Raw genomic sequence first — 17,533 nt, forward strand, 5'->3', positions numbered from 1 at the left:
TAACCACTGAGACTTTAAAATTGATTTGTTGTTGCTATGTGGGTTTGGATCCTAAACTGCTGTTCCTTCAGACCCTTTTACACATTGAAGTTAGAGGTGTTTTTCTTTTGCATCTTTTCTTCCAGTGAAGTATGCAGTATTTGTAGAATGATTGTCTCCATGGTAATGATTTTTTCTATATAATTATGCACAATGGTAAAAGCACAGGTGCTCTCCATAAATTTTGATATTTTTTTTTTAAATTTAAAATGCATCTGAAATTCAGCAGAAGTTTTCAAAAACAAAAATTATAAGCTTTTTTCTACAGTATGTCAAAATTGAAACAACTTTCTGAAGAAAAGATACTCTGAATAGCTGGGAATTCTTTGGTAGCTCTTGGAATGGCTTCTTTTGCTTTATCTTCTGCTTTTATGATTGTTTTTAATTTGAGGTTTCCTAATTCTCTGCAACATCATGCTTTGCTGTTTTTTGCTGTCCAACTTCTCATCTACTAAAATGCTCATAGACATTGGTAATAAATGCCTGTTCAGACAGCAGTTAGTACGGCAAGGATCCGTTTGTGTACTCTGAGACTTTGATTCCATTAGAGATCTAGCCCTTTTCCTTGAAATTTTCCATGCTTCTAATCTGTTACTCTTTCTACTAATGGCCCTTCGGACTTCTTCTACAAGTTAAGAGTAAAACCAAAACTCTTAAGCCTGAAGTGTAGTTGAAGTATAAAGTAGATTTGAGTTAGTGATAGCTGCAATTTGAGGTTCTATATCTATAAATCCATTCACCACACAAATGTCTGATACTTGTAGAGAACAGTCATGTTAATAACGACTAGATTCTTCCTTTGCATATTATATTTCAGGAAACCCTTTTACTTTTATGGTGATTTTGATAGATTTTTGTGTCTCATGTTTGTAGGAACTTGAGGGGAGGATGGGAGTATTAAATGAAATCAGCAGTGTGTTCTGGCCTCTCTTCAGCCAAACACTTCAATATGTTCTTTAACTGTAAATGCCAGAACAATGAGATTTGATTTTGTATGTTTCAACGCATTTTAAAATCAAGCATGCATTTAAATACATGCTTAGATAGAGCCCTGGTTGTAAGGTTGGGGCCTGAGTATTAGGTAGCAGACAGGACTGTGACCAGAAAACAGATAAAGATTACTTAATATATTAAGTAATATCTCTTATTGTAGGAGGTGATAACTTTAAAGAAAATTTGGAAGTTTTACCCTACATACAGTAGTAAGTAAAACACATGGTTGGGGGTTTTTTGGGTGGTGTTTTTTTTGTTTGTTTTTTTCTCTGAAATAAGCTTCTGTGTCCAGTCACACTTGCTCATGCCAGGACAATAACCTCGTGAATGGGATAGCCAAGTGGTCTGATCCAGAAGTAGGGACTACTTACCGTAAACTATTTTTGAGATCAGTTTTCTATCCTAGCATTATAGAATTAGAGAACCACAGAAAAATTTAAGTTGGAAGAGACCTCTTGATGGTCCAGCCTCCACCTTAAAGTGGGTCTTGCGTTCTATAGAATGGGAGCATACTCTTCAAAGCGCTGGTAAGGTTTGAATCTGTCTACTGGCCCATCTGCAGACTGCTTTGTAATAAATATTTATAAGTTTCTAAGGTGCATATGTTAGGAGAAAAATTCTTTAGAAGCTAAGAAATGTTAGAACTTGAGGGATTATGCATATAGCCTGTTGTACTTGTTGCCTGCAGAGTGCTTCTATCTAATTAATGAAATGCAAAGTCTGTGTTCAGGATATATAACTGTGAATTTTCATTCTATTTAAATTTCAGGAATTGGCAATGGGTATGCTAATGTATCGCAAAGGGATAATTTACCCTGCAGTTTGGTAGAGATTCTTTGCTCTACTTCTGTCTTCTACAGGCATTTAGCTGCTTTTACTGTACTATTTCTTTTTAGGGTTGCTGTTCTTTTAAAGTTGTCTAACTAGAATTTTCCTATTAAAATGGGATTGGCAAGCCTAGTTACTAGTTCTGCTCCATCTGCTACCTTTCTTGATCTGTTTGTTTCCTGGTTATGGGTCAGTATGATGAAAGGTGCATAATTTTAAATACATGCAACTTCTCTAAATTGTTGTGAGCTAGCCTGAAGATTTAAGAGCCAGTTTCTGAATGAGCAGCAGGTATGTACTGCTATATATCTGTAGCCTTTAATAAGCATCTATCATAAAGTTTATCAGAAACAGTTTACGTGGCAGTAATGTTTTGGGTACTGAAATACTGACACGCCTGATCAGAGTGTCCCGTGGTGTGACCTACTCACCAGAAGCCCCAGAGCAAACCTCCCACGTCCCTTTCAATCATTAGTCAGCCTTATATACCTGGTAACCTTTTTGACTGTTGTCTTTTGACTTCCCTAACCTTTATTAAACTAAATTAGTGATAAAATTACATGGGGTTCAGCGTGTTACCTCCTAGCTGATACTGAAGGAAGACGGCATGCAGTATAAGATGAAAAAGCAGCAAAAGCTCTTGCTCAAAACTTGATCATAATGGGAATGTGAGGAATTTCATTAGTTGTTGAAATTTAAGCCATCTCTACACTTATATGTCATGCAGACATTTCTTTACTGATACATCCGCATTTGTTCAAGACGAAAAAGTACAAGTAAAAATACTAACACTTTGTCCATCTCATTGCTTCTGATGCATATTTTTTGTATAGCAAAAAATAGCAATATTTTTTGTATAGCAATAACAAGCAATCATTGGCATGTACTTTTTGAATCCCAGAAAAATAAACTGCAATTTTCTGCTTTTTATTTAAAAACAAACAAAACCCCAAACTGAAAAAATAAATGCAGTTTGAAGATTTTTATATGAATTATATTCAGAATATATGATTTAGAATATTAGTACTAAAATTTTCTCATTAGTGTTTTATATTACAATATGTTATCAGCATGTATAAAACTAGCACATTGTTTTTTTCCTGATATATTCCTGAGGATATATAACTTTGGTTCAATGGCAGTACTTCTTGCAATTTTCAGTATTTTACCTGCCAATTTTAAGTGGCAAAAGAGAAGAAAGCTTTTTCTAGAACGAAGAGATTTTTTTTAATCCGTATTAGAAATAATTCTCAAAGTGAAATGTATTGTCTGTATCTAAAACTTCTTCCTTAGTGTAACTTGAGTTGACAATTGTTGACAGTGACAGATTAGTTAACCTACAAATGCTGCTTCTTTGTTTTCTATTTACTTTCCAACTGTGCAAAATGTATTGCCTTTTTACTACTTGTTGTCTCTTGATGGTATCTTTTAAAATTTCATTTTAAACTCCACAAGCTCATATATCATTTTTTTACCTTCTTATCACTTTTGCTTTTCACTGTCTGGTTTGTCCTTCATTGGCTTGGCCTTCCAATACTGTACTTCGTGCTTTTGAAGGCTACAGAAACTTGAGGAAAGCAGTCAAGAAGAAAGAAGGTTGGAATATTTCCCAGGTTTTTAATTACCTGTCATTTCAATTAACTGGTTGTCATACATGAAAAGAAGTTGGGCAGATTCATAGGTACTTCAAGAGTAGTCCATTTGGCTTTTCAAAATTCTTTCCTGTGTCTTGACTTTCAACAAGTGTTTTAACTGGAAGAAACCTCGGTTGTGGAACTGAGGTTGACTCTCAGATTGCACAGTGTTGAGCAAGCATTTGTGGGGAAGTGGTGCCTTTGGGAATTGCTATAGAATTAAGTAGATTTCTTTATTGCATGGCCTGTATGGAATGAAAGGCAGGAGAAAGGCATGGTAGCTCATATGGTATGAAATGTGTAGCAGGCAGTATACGACAATAATAATAATTTTGGCATGTGGAGGCCAAGAGGGTCTTGGACCTTCACATCTCAGTTAAGTCTGCTTCTTTTATTTTTGAAAGCATGGGACTGAAGCCTTGACCATTCCTTCTGTTCAGTTTCAGCCAAAGCAGTAGATAAAGTAGTTAGTCATAGAAAGCAGTTAAGTTGAGGGCTTTAAAAAGAGAAATATACTGTCATTAAAAATTAAAGTAACAGACCTTTTATTTTTCAGCTGTCTACTTTGATCCAAAAAAAACCTCACTGGATTCAGGCAGATGATGTGAATCCACAGATCAGTAGCACACAAATTAAGCAGTACAGTTCTCCCTAGGAGAGCTTCTGGCTCTCCTTCCTCCTGTCTCTCCCCTTTATTAAGCAGAACACAAATTCTCTGTAGTGGTGAGCTCCGTGCTGTGTGCAGGCAGAAGGGAAACGGGGGATTTGCCTCAATCTGCATGAAGATTGTAGCTAAGATCTGTTATCATTTAGGCTTATTAACCAGCACAAACCAGAATATGTTGTGGACTGAGTGAGTTGAGAATCTGTGGAAATGAGATTGCGTGGCTCCGTGTTCCCTGTTTGGCATTTTTTTTCTGTACAAATCTGCTTAGGCTTTTTACTTCCAGCCTCCCGGCTGCTGTGTGGATTCAGACGGTCCAAGCAAAAGCCTTCTGCCTTGCACATGGTCAGCTGTGGCTGGATTTGGTTTCACTGGTGATGAGTGGGGCAGAAGGAACCAGTTAGCACTGAACAGGTTAAAAAAATAGTATAACAAAAAATCGTGTGTGCACAGGAGCACTGTTACTTAACTGGCACTCTTCAGAGTAGAGCTCTGTTTTAAAGGTGACTTTTAGATGTCACTTGCCAAATTATAATGTCTCAAATCTACTGAACATTTCTTGATACTGCACTGAGTATTGGATTTGTCTAAGAGTTAGACCTTGAGTCTGAGCCCCTTTTGGTGTCAGTGGAGGAAGGTGTGCATTTCTAGTTACCCTGCCTGATCAGTGACAGCACATAACTTGCCAAACTTTTATGCAGCTGAAGTTAGGAGAGGTGGATTCCACATTACACAATCCTAACTACATTTTTTCATTATTACCCCCTGTGGTGTCTAGCCTTGTTCTGTCACAATTTCCCGTCTATTGGGGATGGTTTGGGTTTTGCACATGTAGCACTAGAAGGACTGCCATTTGGTCTGTGACAATTTGCAGAGTGCTATTGATTTTTGAATTCTGCATTTGCATGTGATGTCTCAAATGCACACTTAAAAATGTTAAAACTTGTCCTAGTGGCTAATACCCCAAACCGTTAAAACAAATGCTGTAATTTGCATAAGCCATCACTACAGTTCAGGTTGCCAAGAGAGGAGAGAATATAGAGATACTTGACTTTTAAATAAGTTTTGAACCATAGTCTGAAAAACAAAAGCATGGAAATATACTAAAATGTAATCTTAATAATTGGGAAAAGTTTCTTTTTGAGATGGACAGGCCTGTTGCAAAAATTCAGTATTTCTCAACTCTTTGTTGTTGTATCAATGCCTGTTTTGAGCATTTCCTTGATGTCAAAGTAGATAACTGATCAAAAGTAGTTACAGTACTATAAATTAGGATATTGTTTAAGGCTTATACATAAATTTTCAGATGATTGTAAGCACAGTAAGCTCTGTTTTAGCTTGAGAATGTAGTAATACCTGTAATGTATGTTGTACCTACACACAATGTTCTTCCTTTGTTTTGTAAAAGCTATTCTGGGTACACTGCAACTTCCATGCAAAATGAATACTGCTGTAGTATATGAAGATGTGTATTCTGATTGTTAGAATCACAGAATCATAGAATCATTTAGGTTGGAAAAGACCTTTAAGATCATCAAGTCCAACCGTTAACCTAACACTGCCAAGTCCACCACTAAACCATGTCCCTAAGCACCACATCTACACATCTTTGAAATACCTCCAGGGATGGTCACTCAACCACTTCCCTGGGCAGCCTGTTCCAGTGCTTGACAGCCCTTTTGTTGAAGAAATTTTTCCTAATATCCAATCTAAACCTCGCCTGGCACAACTTGAGGCCATTTCCTCTTGTCCTATCACTTGTTACTTGGGAGAAGTATTTGTGCAATATGCCCTAAAACAATGTGCTAATCATTAATACTATTTTGCAAGCTAAGATTAAGAGTAATTAAGCATTATTTTATTATCTGCGGGAGCTTGGAAGTTGTGTTTTACCCATGCCCAACACCTGTACCTTTGTCTAACTACACTTTGGTTTTCATCTTTATTTGGAATTACAACTTACTGGTTTGGGGGATGGGAAGCACATGCCATTTCAGTTTGTAAATATTTTGTGTCTGTGCCTCTTCTGCTAGTGTTAAAGAGGATAACACAGATAATGAGCAGGAGAAGAGAGATGAAAAAGGCACTTCGGAAAGAGAGAATAATGAATTGGAAGCAGTAAGTATTTAGAAGTGTTTGGTTTATTTATTCATTGTCTGTTTAAAGATTTACAAGGTTATAAAAGGAAAATCAGGAATGGGTCAGGTGAATGCTGTGGCTTCACAGTGATAGTCACAAGCGATTGGGGGATGGAAAAGTGTGGGCGTACTTCAACATCTTTCTGTTTTGTACATTTTGTAGGAGGAAATTCAGGAAGTAAGTGATCATGAGGATGAAGATGATGAGGAGGAGGAGGATGAAGATGACATGGAAGTTGTCGAAAGCTCAGATGAATCAGATTCTGACTCTGATGAAAAAGGTGTTGTCAGTGCAATATTTTGTAGAATTTTACAAATACTATCTGCCATTTCTTGGGTTTTGGTAGGCAAGATAGCGAGTGTGCTGTCAACTCACTGTCCATAATTCTCTGTGGATTGTATGTGCACTGAATTCTTTTTTGATTATGGTGCTAGAACATGTAATAGACATCTGATCAAGTGTCCCCGCACAGGCTTTAAAATTGACCAGAGGCCATCAGATGTTTGATAACACATTTCTTCCTTAGAATATCCAAAGTGTAAGGTTTAAGTACTGGGTTATTTTTATGTCTCGGGACTAATCACCAAGGTGACTAGTCTCATTCCCTTCACCATTCCACTTCCATGATTGAGGTGGCTCCTCTCAGAATTTTGTCTGTATTTTTCTAAGAGCTAGAGAAGGGAAAGTCTCCCCTTGGAGTCTGCCAGCAGTCAAATTTTCCTTTTATAATCTGGTAGGTTTATGAATGACAGTTATTCTCCAGCCCTGAGATGTGCCTGAAGTCTCACAGCCTGTGCAGCTTTTGTATGGGGAAGGACAGATTGCTGATGTTGAGATTTAAATGTGAGGAATTACAACATATGGGCAACTGTGATCCAATGAGAGATATCTTTCCCTACCTCTTTCCCAGTTCTAGGATGGGGATAGTGTTTAAGGAGGAAACTTTTATTATGAACTGCAGATAGTAGTTTTGCTTGCTGCGTTGTGCTTTGTGTAGAATTCTCCTATGCGCAATTTACATGTCAGGAAATGACCCTAACATTGCAGGGGGTATCTATACTTATGTGATCCTCGCTGTTACTTTAACAGAAGTCTTAATTTTTAATTACTCAAATGTTTTTATTTTAGAAAATTATCAAGCTGACTTGGCAAATATCACCTGTGAAATAGCCATTAAGCAGAAACTGATAGACGAGCTAGAGAACAGCCAGCGAAGGTTGCAAACACTGAAAAAACAATATGAAGAGAAACTAATGATGCTACAACATAAGATTCGAGACACTCAGCTTGAAAGAGATCAGGTTCTTCAAAACTTGGGTAAGAAGTACATAATAATTTAAATCCAGATGTTGTATAAGATATTCAAGTTGAATTGTTTGCTACTTCCCTCACTTCCTTTTTCAAATGTGATAAGAAATTGCAAAAAACAGAAATAGCTTTGTACCCATAATGCCAGTGAATGATACTTTACTCATTCTAGTTTCTGCTAGGATTGAGAGAGATTTTTTTAGAAAGATACTGCTACTAACAGGTATATGATTTGGTTAGATAAGCATTTTCAATTTTCTAGGAGCTCTCATTTTAACATAGTCCTTGAGATAGTTCCTGAAGTAAAAGTTCTTTTGCACTCCTCCCTCCCCGCTTTCTTTTGATTTGCATAAAAATAAGAACTAGGATCAGTAGCCTTGCAGAGATGTTTTTCTGACCAAACTTTTTTGAATATGTAATCGTATTGAGATGAAAAACTAACTCTGGCTCAGGAAGTCCTAAGCCACAAATAGTTGAACTTTGGGAGAGTACTGGGGAAAGTGTTTTGTTTGTTTCTTTCTTTTTAAAAATATACTATATATGCTTTATAATTACATACTTTATACGCTTTTGCTGTTCCCTTATTCTTCCTTACACTTTCCCTTTTGATTAGTGCCAGAAAAGGGATACTAGGCTTGATGGCTCTTGGGACTGTTGTTATGATCTTGTGCACATATGTTGCACAAGACTCAGCTATTTGTTGTCTAGTGCAAAGAAATCAGGAGGAAAGTGTTAGTACTTGATCTCTTATCCAAGAAGACATACAAGGTGGAAAATTCGAAGCAGTGCAGGTGACAGGAGCTAGAGACAAATTAAATTTTTCATTGCAGATAATGCTAAAAGCAGAGGAAGCAATCATCTGCTGGGGCTGGCAAAGTGAAAATATCCTGAACAAAAACAGATTAAGAACTCCCTTTTGCTCTAGGTTCTGTAGAGACTTATTCAGAAGAAAAGGCAAAAAAAATCAAGTCAGAATATGAAAAGAAACTCCAAGCCATGAATAAGGAACTGCAGAGACTTCAAACAGCGCAAAAGGAACATGCACGATTGCTTAAAAATCAGTCTCAATATGAAAAGCAACTGAAGAAATTGCAGCAGGAGGTGACAGAGATGAAGAAAACCAAGGTATATTTCAGTATATTGAAGTGTTGTACAATGAGCATTTACTGAAAAATGGGTTCTAATCTCCTGTGCATTTATCTACCAGATAACTCTGTTCCTGCAGTCAGCTGCTCGAAAGTCTGAAAACAGAAAAGATATGAAGACTAGGCTATTCCTGGGGGAGAGGGGTGGCTTTTAGGTTTAATGAGCAGAAATTACAGTATCAAACATGGAGAAGCTTGCACTGCTTATTAGCTGTTATTCAGCACTGAGTGAAGAAGACACATTAGATGGAGGAGGTAAATTGCTAAAAGCATGTAATATACTGGAAGATGGCAATTTGAAGAAGGAACTCTATATGAGTGGGGGCAGGGAACAGCACTTCAGTGTAAACAGCTTTTCTAAGTGATTACCTCTTTACAGGTTCGCTTGATGAAACAAATGAAAGAAGAGCAGGAGAAAGCTAGAATGACTGAATCTAGAAGAAATAGAGAGATTGCACAGCTTAAAAAGGAGCAACGCAAACGAGAGGTGATTTGAGAGATAAAGAACTTTCATTTGGAATAAGCATCTATCATTATGATGTGCATCTGCTTGCAGGCACACACCATGTGTATATGCATTCACTGAGGCAGGCATGTACCTGTATATTTTCACCAGTCAAAATGCACATAATTTGGTTTGACTTCTATGATAACTCAGTTCCTAGCTTCAGGTGATAAGTGCAACAGAAAATAGAAGGCTTATTGAATATGTATATGAGGATTATTTTATTAGTGAATCTTCACAAAACTGTTGCTACCACCTTGCTTGCATGCAAGTATTCTTTTTGATAGAGAATTGATATAGTGAAACACTTATTTTCATTCTGCACTAGAAAGAGCAAGAAACAATTGTGACTTGATTGATTCATGTCACAACAGTTTTGCAAACTTATATTAGTGTGTAAAGGTCTTTTTTTATGCAGTACAGTCTTGTGGCAGATAATGGAAAAAATATCATGTGCTGCTTGTATTTTTTCACAGCATCAGCTCAAGCTTTTGGAAGCTCAGAAAAGAAATCAAGAAGTTATCTTACGTCGCAAAACTGAAGAGGTATTGTGGTAAAACAGTAATGCATCTTTGAAAACAGAATGATACTGTATTGCTGTAATTTAGAATGCAATTTTGGGGAGAGGTAATTTGTGTCTTTGCACTCTGTTTCAGGTTACAGCCCTTCGTCGGCAAGTAAGGCCTCTGTCTGATAAAGTGGCAGGAAAAGTGAGTCGAAAGCTGAGTCTGCCTGAGCATCCCATACAGGAAGCAAGTTCTAGCTCAGTGGAGCACGATGGTTCAAGAACAGCAGCACAGCAGAAGATGAGAATTCCTGTTGCAAGGGTTCAAGCATTATCTGTAACTGCAACAAATGGCACAGGGTAAGGATTAAAACTGTTTAATACTCTTTTATGAGAACTGAAAATTGCATGGACCTTCCAGCAGATAATGTTGTGATGATACATATTGCAGTAGTTGTTATTTTTCAAACTGCTGTCATGTAATGCCCATAAAATGGGCGTTTTGCCATTATCAAGTGCAATTTGAGTTTTGTGGGTTTAAGACAGTGTGGAGTAATATAAAATGGCATTAAAGGACAAGACGCATTAAGAAACCCCAAAATCTCAAAATCCAGTTCATCTCTTCTTAAAGAGAAATGCCCTTGGTGGTCCAATGCCTGCAGTATTCTTAAGTACAAAGAAAACTTGTTGGAAAAAACAATTTAATGTATTAGGTTTATTGGTGATCTTCCACTGTGGTTTGAAGCAGGTAACCTTGTTAAATAGGGAACAACTCTTAGGTGGCATTCAATTTCAATGGTGCGTGATACAAGATACCATGGTGTTTGATACCTGTTTTTCAAATGCAGTATATTAGAGTGCAGTAGAGTTCAGGGCTGGGTGTGGGTAGCTGTCTGGTGCAATGAAAAACTGCAGGAAACTCGTCAAGAAATTTTTAAGTTGTCTGTGAAAAATATTCTGGCCTTATCATTTCCACATTCAAATGTGTAACTGGACTACTTTAGACTTAGCTGTATGTTTCTCTTGAATTTATCACAGAAAGAAATATCAGCGGAAAGCAGTGACAAGCAGAGTTTACTCCTCAAAGGCAGCCAGGATGAAGTGGCAGTTACTTGAACGCAGGGTGACTGATATCATTATGCAGAAGATGACCATTGCCAATATGGAGGCAGATATGAACAGGTTACTTACGGTGGGTGTTCTACTATGCACTGTTGGCTGTATCGTCATATTAAACAGAGAGAGCAGTGCATTTACGTTTGCTGTAAATGAATTGCTGTGATGGTGGCATAGGCAAAGTGACTTGGAATCAGCTGCAGTCAATGAAGACACTAACAACTCCAGTAAGCATTTGGACCATGAGGTTACTGCGCTTAGTAAGAAATAAAAAGCACATTAATGGGATCATGTGAAAATACATTTGTATATTCATCCATATAACTTCTTCCTGTAGAAATCATGGTATGTTAGTTAAAGTATAACAAGGAAAGGAAAACAAAACAAAAAGGTGCTTAAATGCCCTAAGTGTTTACTAATTACTTTTTATGTAATATTATGTCTTTGGGGAAAATAGCAACGTGAAGAACTTACAAAAAGAAGAGAAAAGCTTTCAAAGAAAAGGGAGAAGCTCATCAAGGATGGGGGTGGCAGTGAAGCAGATAGAAATGTCCAAAACATAAATGAAGAGATGGAGTCACTAACTGCGAATATAGACTACATTAACGACAGCATTTCTGACTGCCAAGCAAACATTATGCAAATGGAGGAAGCAAAGGTAGGTTAAGTGTTAATGCAAAAATGGTAAAATGGAGAAAAGAAAAACCAACTGTGTTAGCCTTGAAAATGTTCTCATTTAGAAATGAATTTTGTTTTGGTTGTATCATTATCGAACCAGGAAGTGAAAATTGGTGAAAACTTGCGTGAAGTTTGAAATTAAGAGTGTTTATACAACTGAACTTTCAGATCTGAGTTTTAGTGTCAATAGTGTAATGCAAGTTAAGATTGCAAAGCATTTAAATGTCAAAGCTGATACTTTCTATTCTGCTGGCACTAAATTAATATAATTCTTGGGACTGAAGGGTAACAGCTTGTATCCTCTTCCTGCATCTGTCAATGTGCTTCCAATCCCTTGTATTGTTTTGTATACTTTAAATATATTTAAATATTTTTGTATGTGAGAATTTATGTAAATTCTTTATATTGTATTTTAGTATATTTTCAATTATGGAACAGTGGCTTTCTATAACTAAAGAGTGTTTTCGGGCCAAGTTGCTTGTTTAGGGTTGACTTTTCAAATAGTAATTTAGTAAAAGGAAATTGTCTATTATGATTGATGTAGAAATTTGAGTATTGCCAAAAGCAGTGAAATCCAAATGTGAAAACTCTTATAATGCGCATCATACCTTACATGATCTAGCATGAAGAATCCACCACATGCAATCTCCTAGGTCTCTTGACACATGGTAGCATGAAGTCTGAACTGTATTACTTACCAATATTTTTATATGGCAGTGCCTGAGTTCTCCCTCTCCCACCTTGGGCTAATCTGTGCTTTAATGCATGTTACATTGCCAGCAGCTTCTACTATTTTACTCACATCAGGGCTTCTTGAATTTTGGACAGCATAGTGCAAGGTTACAGGACTTTACTAGTAAAGGAGTAGTGAACACAAAAGGCTTAATAGTTCTGAAGGGTACCAGCGTGCTTAATACTGACTGAAAATAATTGGAAGAAAAATGAGGAAAAGACTAGGAGGAGAAGTCTTCAAATGCATGAATGCTGCAGAGTGAAGAATTGCACTCATTTCTGCATCCACTGTGAATAGCTTAGCTTGTAGAAAGAAGGGGTCTGAGTTGGAGATTGGTAAGATCCTTCTAATAGGAAAGGAACTGAAGCACTGGAAGAGACTGGGAAGGCTGCAGAGTCTGTACCGTAGGGTGTTTTGGGAATAGTTTGGAAAAGAAATCTTTCAGGCATGGTTTAGAGGTACCAAGGGGATGAAGTGGGTGATACTGCAGCATCTTCACTGTTTCTGTTTTGTATGATTACTGTAATGATTAAAAAAAAAAAACAACCCACCAAAACCCAGTTTTCACAATCTGTTTTTATTGTTGCACACATAGGAAGAAGGAGAGACCTTGGATGTAACAGCAGTGATTAATGCTTGCACTTTGACAGAAGCTCGATATTTGCTTGATCACTTCCTCATGATGGGTATCAATAAGGTAATGCATTAAGTGAAATATGTGTGTGCCAGGACTATGCCATGTGCCAGAAGCAGAGCTGTGCTGACATAAAAACCAACTAAGGTGCATTAGGCAAAGCAAAGCTGGTCAATGCTGCTGAGTCATGCTGGTTCTCAGTGTGAAGGCCCTTGAGATCCATTGTTCTCTTCAACATTTTGCCTCTTTTTCAACCCCCAGTAGAGCCTGCTTCACTGTGCTAATTACCTCTTGTTGATCCTATAAAAGCACTAGCTTTTCATAATCAAATGAATCTCTTTCTATGTTTTTCAACAAGCTCCTAAAGAATGCTCAGGATCTTTTTTTTAAAGACTGGCTCAGCCAATTCCTTAAAAATATGAACCTTTAAAAATTTTGTTTTAAGGTATATATTGATGTGTGGCATACTTTAGTCAGACTTCTACTTTTGAGTAGAGCAATAGGGGCTTTCTCTGAAAGCCTTGGGGAGTAATATTTTCAAAATGAGTATTTGGCAGTTTATGACCCTGGACACACATGTATCATATGCTCTTGCTACTCCTTTTCCTTCTGTTTGGAGGCCATACTCAGTGTCATTGAATCAAATGAAAGACTTCAAGGCTATTGAAATGGGCTTTGGGTCAGTTCCACTGACGAATTCTCTGTTCTTTTTTTGCATTCTTGATTCATCACTATGCAGGTAATCAAAAAAGTTTGTGTGTGTGGTTGTTTGGGTTTTTTTGTTTGTTTTGGGTTTTGTTTTGGTTTTTTTTTTTTTGTTTTGTTTTTTAAAGAAAATAAAATTCCCAGAATCACATTGGCTTCTGCAAATTTCAATCTTTTGATTTTTTTTGGCCCTTGGGTGGGTTGAATGGATATCTGATTCCTTGCAGGAGAGTTCATATGAGAGAAGTGCCTCTGACTTACTCTGTTAACAATTTCTCATTATCGTGATAAAAAGCTCCATTATGTGAAAGCGTTTCTCCTCTTTCTGATAAGTAATTATCACGTAGAAAAACTGAAAGTACATTTTCTTGCAAAATTGGTCATGCCTGCTGTCTATTCTGTTGTTTGTTTCCACGTGCAAAATGTGTCTATTGATATGTTGTTTTAGTTCATGACAAAATCAGAATCTAACGTGTAAATCCATAGTACTACACTTTTTTCTCAAGTGCTAGCACTCAAAGTCCTCTGTTATTGTACAAGTTTTTGAGAAGATGTGTTATACCTTCATTTTTCCCTATGGTTTCTTCTATTTGGAAACAATTATCTGTAAATTTCCTTGGCTACATTTTCTACAACTAAAAACCTCCCACTAATCCATGGGTCTAGGGAAGTTCCCTTAGAATGGATTCTCTCTTAAGTTAGGCCATGAGATCTTTCAGCAGAAGCTGAAAGTTCACTGAGTGATTCTGTAGGAAAGATTACTGTTCTGGGGTTGGTGTTTTTTTGGTTTTTTGTTTGTTTACTTTTTTTTAGTGGTTTTTTTTTTTCCTGTTGTTTGTTATAGAACATCATAGGTAATAATAAAAAAAAGTACTTATTTGTGAAAAATGGAGGTGTTGATTTTTCAGATGCTTGCTACTCTTAAATAAATGCAAAGAATCTATGAATTGTACTTGGGAGTCATGTCCAACTTACCCACTGGATGCATATTTGCAAGGCAGAGTCTGAGGGACACAAGTTAAATGAATGCTTAATGAGTCCCTTTAAAAGAAAAAAAAAACAAAAACAAAAACCTTTAGTTGACACCTGATCTTTAGGATGTGAGAGGAAGGTTACAATGTACACATTGTGTTTGTAGTTTTTAAAAAGTTTTGGCAATTCTCATTTTGTAACAAAACAGTTGTGATAAAGCATTTGTCATCTTTTTCTTTTTCTCTCCTAGGGTCTCCAAGCAGCTCAGAAAGAAGCTCAGATTAAAGTTCTTGAGGGACGCCTTAAGCAGACAGAAATTACTAGTGCTACTCAAAACCAACTGCTGTTTCATATGCTAAAAGAAAAAGCTGAGTTAAATCCTGAACTTGATGCTTTGCTGGGTCATGCTTTGCAAGGTAATTTTGTTGTCTTGTATTCTAAATAGTCAGCTGCATGTCATGTTTGCCTTTCATGCATGCTGTACTGGGCATTCTAGGCTATTTCTTTTCTGAATAGATGCTGTATTTTAACATCTTAAACTCTATTTCACAATTGCATGTATGTCATTTTAAGTATATCTCCTTGGCAGTGAAATGTAGGAAATAAAGAAGGTTTTTTTAATTATTGAGACTTTTAAAATTCAAATTATCTGCTTGTTATTTTTACAAAAGACTATGCATTTACAATTTGATACGATTTTAACTTCTGAATGTGAAATTCTAAATATGCAATCCTGTTCAATCATCATATGTCAGTGATTTTGAAAGTGGCATCATATGTCTGTTACGGCATCTATTCTACTTCTCATGAGATGACCTTAAGAAAAATTTAGAATACATTTGGGTACTTTTGTTTTATTTCTTTTTATAAATGGATATGTTTTGATTGGAGTGTTGCTTTTGTTTCCTTGTTGCTGTTATTTACACAGACCTAGATAGCATACCGTTGGGTAAGTATGTTTAGCTTTCTGTGTACTGTACAGCTGCATGAGTTACTAATTCATTCATGTTCACTAACTGGTGCATCTTAGAATCTGTGAGTTTGTGAAGTTTGCATGAACTATTCTGTAAATGTACTCATCATGAGCTTACAGAGCATTTCTTCCTTTCTGAAACCACCCATAGCCCTTATGTTAGTTAGATTTGTCAGATAAGAAGTGAACACAGTAAGCAGAGCTGTATTTAAAATTTATGACTTACTGCTTACGAACCTACAGTATGTTCAGACTACCTAAAGCTATTTTGTGATATACTACTGCTGTAGTTGCGACAAATTCTGCTTATCTTTTTAGGTCTGAAAAAAAGTAATTCTTAATATGCAGATAATTTTTAACCTTTTGCAGATAGCTTATTTTGTAATGTAAATATTTTACAGAATGGAGATTACATCTCACTTTTTCAATTGGGTTTAGTTACTTCACTGATTTTGAGGAGATGATTCTGTTGTTGTTGTTGTTACTTTTAAATGATTCCCAAATAAATTACACTTTTCTCCCCTCCCTTGCTCCTACCCACAAAGTCGGCTATGTTTGAAAATCGAAAAAAAAATATTCCTGATGTCAGTAACAATTCCTTCTGTATTGTCTTTTATTACTTCTAATCCTGTTATGCTGTCCTGTGCTAGTTTGCATAGGCATCTGAAACATTTCAAAAGCACAAGACTGCCTGAAAGTGTATAGATCATCATCTGGTGTAAACTGGTGAGAACTCTGCCAGCTTCCTGACAGGTGACACCTGAAGATCTGTGCCAGGGCATCTTGCTGCATACAGCCAGTATTTATTCAGGAACCTCAGTAGTTATTAATATCATAGTGTATCTAAAATAGACCCTTAACGTGTGTGCATGTGTGTGTGTTCACCCCTGTTGGAGTGAGAGCAATGCTTCTCCAGTCAGGAAGTTAGTGGTGCATTTTCTTTAGCTCTGGACAGGCTTTTACTTATTAATAGCATCTGGAGCAGTGAAAAGACACTTGTTAAATGCACTGGAACAGTAGCTCTATCGTGAAAATTTTTGTAGAATGTATTTCATTAAAGAAGCTTTTTAACACTTTGCAAGCATGAACTGAGGCTTTTAAAACACCTAAGCCACTCAGGACTATGCTAACACTTTGTAGGAAGGAAACTTCACTGTGGATGTCTCTCAGCTGAATGTGCCATACTAACCTCAGTCCACACTGAAATCCAAACTGTTGATAGTTTGTAGATCACTAGCGGCTAAACCTTTTGAGCTGCAGGGAGTTCAGACACTGTTGTAGTGAGGCTTCAAGGCTGGGACTGCCAGCTGGTCAGCAGGGACTCTGTTGGTGCAGGGGCTCCCTGACAACCTGACACGATTCCCAGAGGTGGAAGTGTGGGTGGCAGCAGATCCTTAGACCAATTTCACCAGGCTGCCTGACAGCTCAGTGGCAGTACACAGCCAGCCCCATCCCAAGCAGAGGGGTTGCACTTCCAGGGTGCTTGTGAACCATTCCCTTGATGCCTACTTTCAGCTCCGATATCTTCAAAAGTTCTTAGCCATTTGAATACACTTGGCTTGAAGAAGTTTGGGCATTCCTCGGTGTAGTTGTGCATCTACATTCAAGCGCAGACTTAAGAAAAGGGTTCAGTCTGCAGAAAAGTACATCGCAGGCTCAGGTTTTCACCCTCAGAATAGGTTTTGAATGCACACCTGCCTTGTGTGTGGATGAACCAGCTGCCATTCGCTATCCCATCTGCTCTTGTGAAGAGTTAACATGACCATGAAGTTGAGTCCTGAAGTGTTGCTGGAGTGACTCCTTTCTGAAGAATTGTAGGAGCTGCTTTTCCTTCCCACCTGTGACATCTGGATATTCATGAGAGATCTTGAGAGGGCTGGTCAAACGTCATTTCTTCTGGATGAACTGTGCTGGTGTGCTGCATTGTACTGGTACTCTCCAGTTGTCTCTACATGAAGATGA

General features: G+C 37.2%; 1 protein-coding gene across 10 annotated transcripts in view; it reads left to right on the forward strand.

Moving 5' to 3' along the window:
* The window catches only part of KIF21A (kinesin family member 21A), a 92,326-nt gene that overhangs the window by 50,191 nt on the left and 24,602 nt on the right, over window positions 1-17,533 (forward strand). For 5 of the 10 annotated variants that reach the window (XM_072859932.1, XM_072859997.1, XM_072859959.1 and 2 more), the window contains exons 12-24: window positions 3,418-3,456; window positions 6,192-6,276; window positions 6,460-6,577; window positions 7,426-7,614; window positions 8,531-8,730; window positions 9,130-9,237; window positions 9,732-9,800; window positions 9,912-10,120; window positions 10,799-10,952; window positions 11,334-11,534; window positions 12,883-12,984; window positions 14,849-15,014; window positions 15,527-15,547. In XM_072859932.1, the coding sequence (XP_072716033.1) occupies window positions 3,418-3,456; window positions 6,192-6,276; window positions 6,460-6,577; window positions 7,426-7,614; window positions 8,531-8,730; window positions 9,130-9,237; window positions 9,732-9,800; window positions 9,912-10,120; window positions 10,799-10,952; window positions 11,334-11,534; window positions 12,883-12,984; window positions 14,849-15,014; window positions 15,527-15,547 (1,661 nt within the window). The remainder of the gene's footprint in view (window positions 1-3,417; window positions 3,457-6,191; window positions 6,277-6,459; window positions 6,578-7,425; window positions 7,615-8,530; window positions 8,731-9,129; window positions 9,238-9,731; window positions 9,801-9,911; window positions 10,121-10,798; window positions 10,953-11,333; window positions 11,535-12,882; window positions 12,985-14,848; window positions 15,015-15,526; window positions 15,548-17,533) is intronic. The other 5 variants (XM_072859950.1, XM_072860015.1, XM_072859970.1 and 2 more) reach the window with 3 other exon arrangements.

This window comes from Ciconia boyciana, chromosome 1 (genome assembly GCF_034638445.1).
Source record: "Ciconia boyciana chromosome 1, ASM3463844v1, whole genome shotgun sequence".
In the NCBI taxonomy this organism is placed as follows: Eukaryota; Metazoa; Chordata; class Aves; order Ciconiiformes; family Ciconiidae; genus Ciconia; species Ciconia boyciana.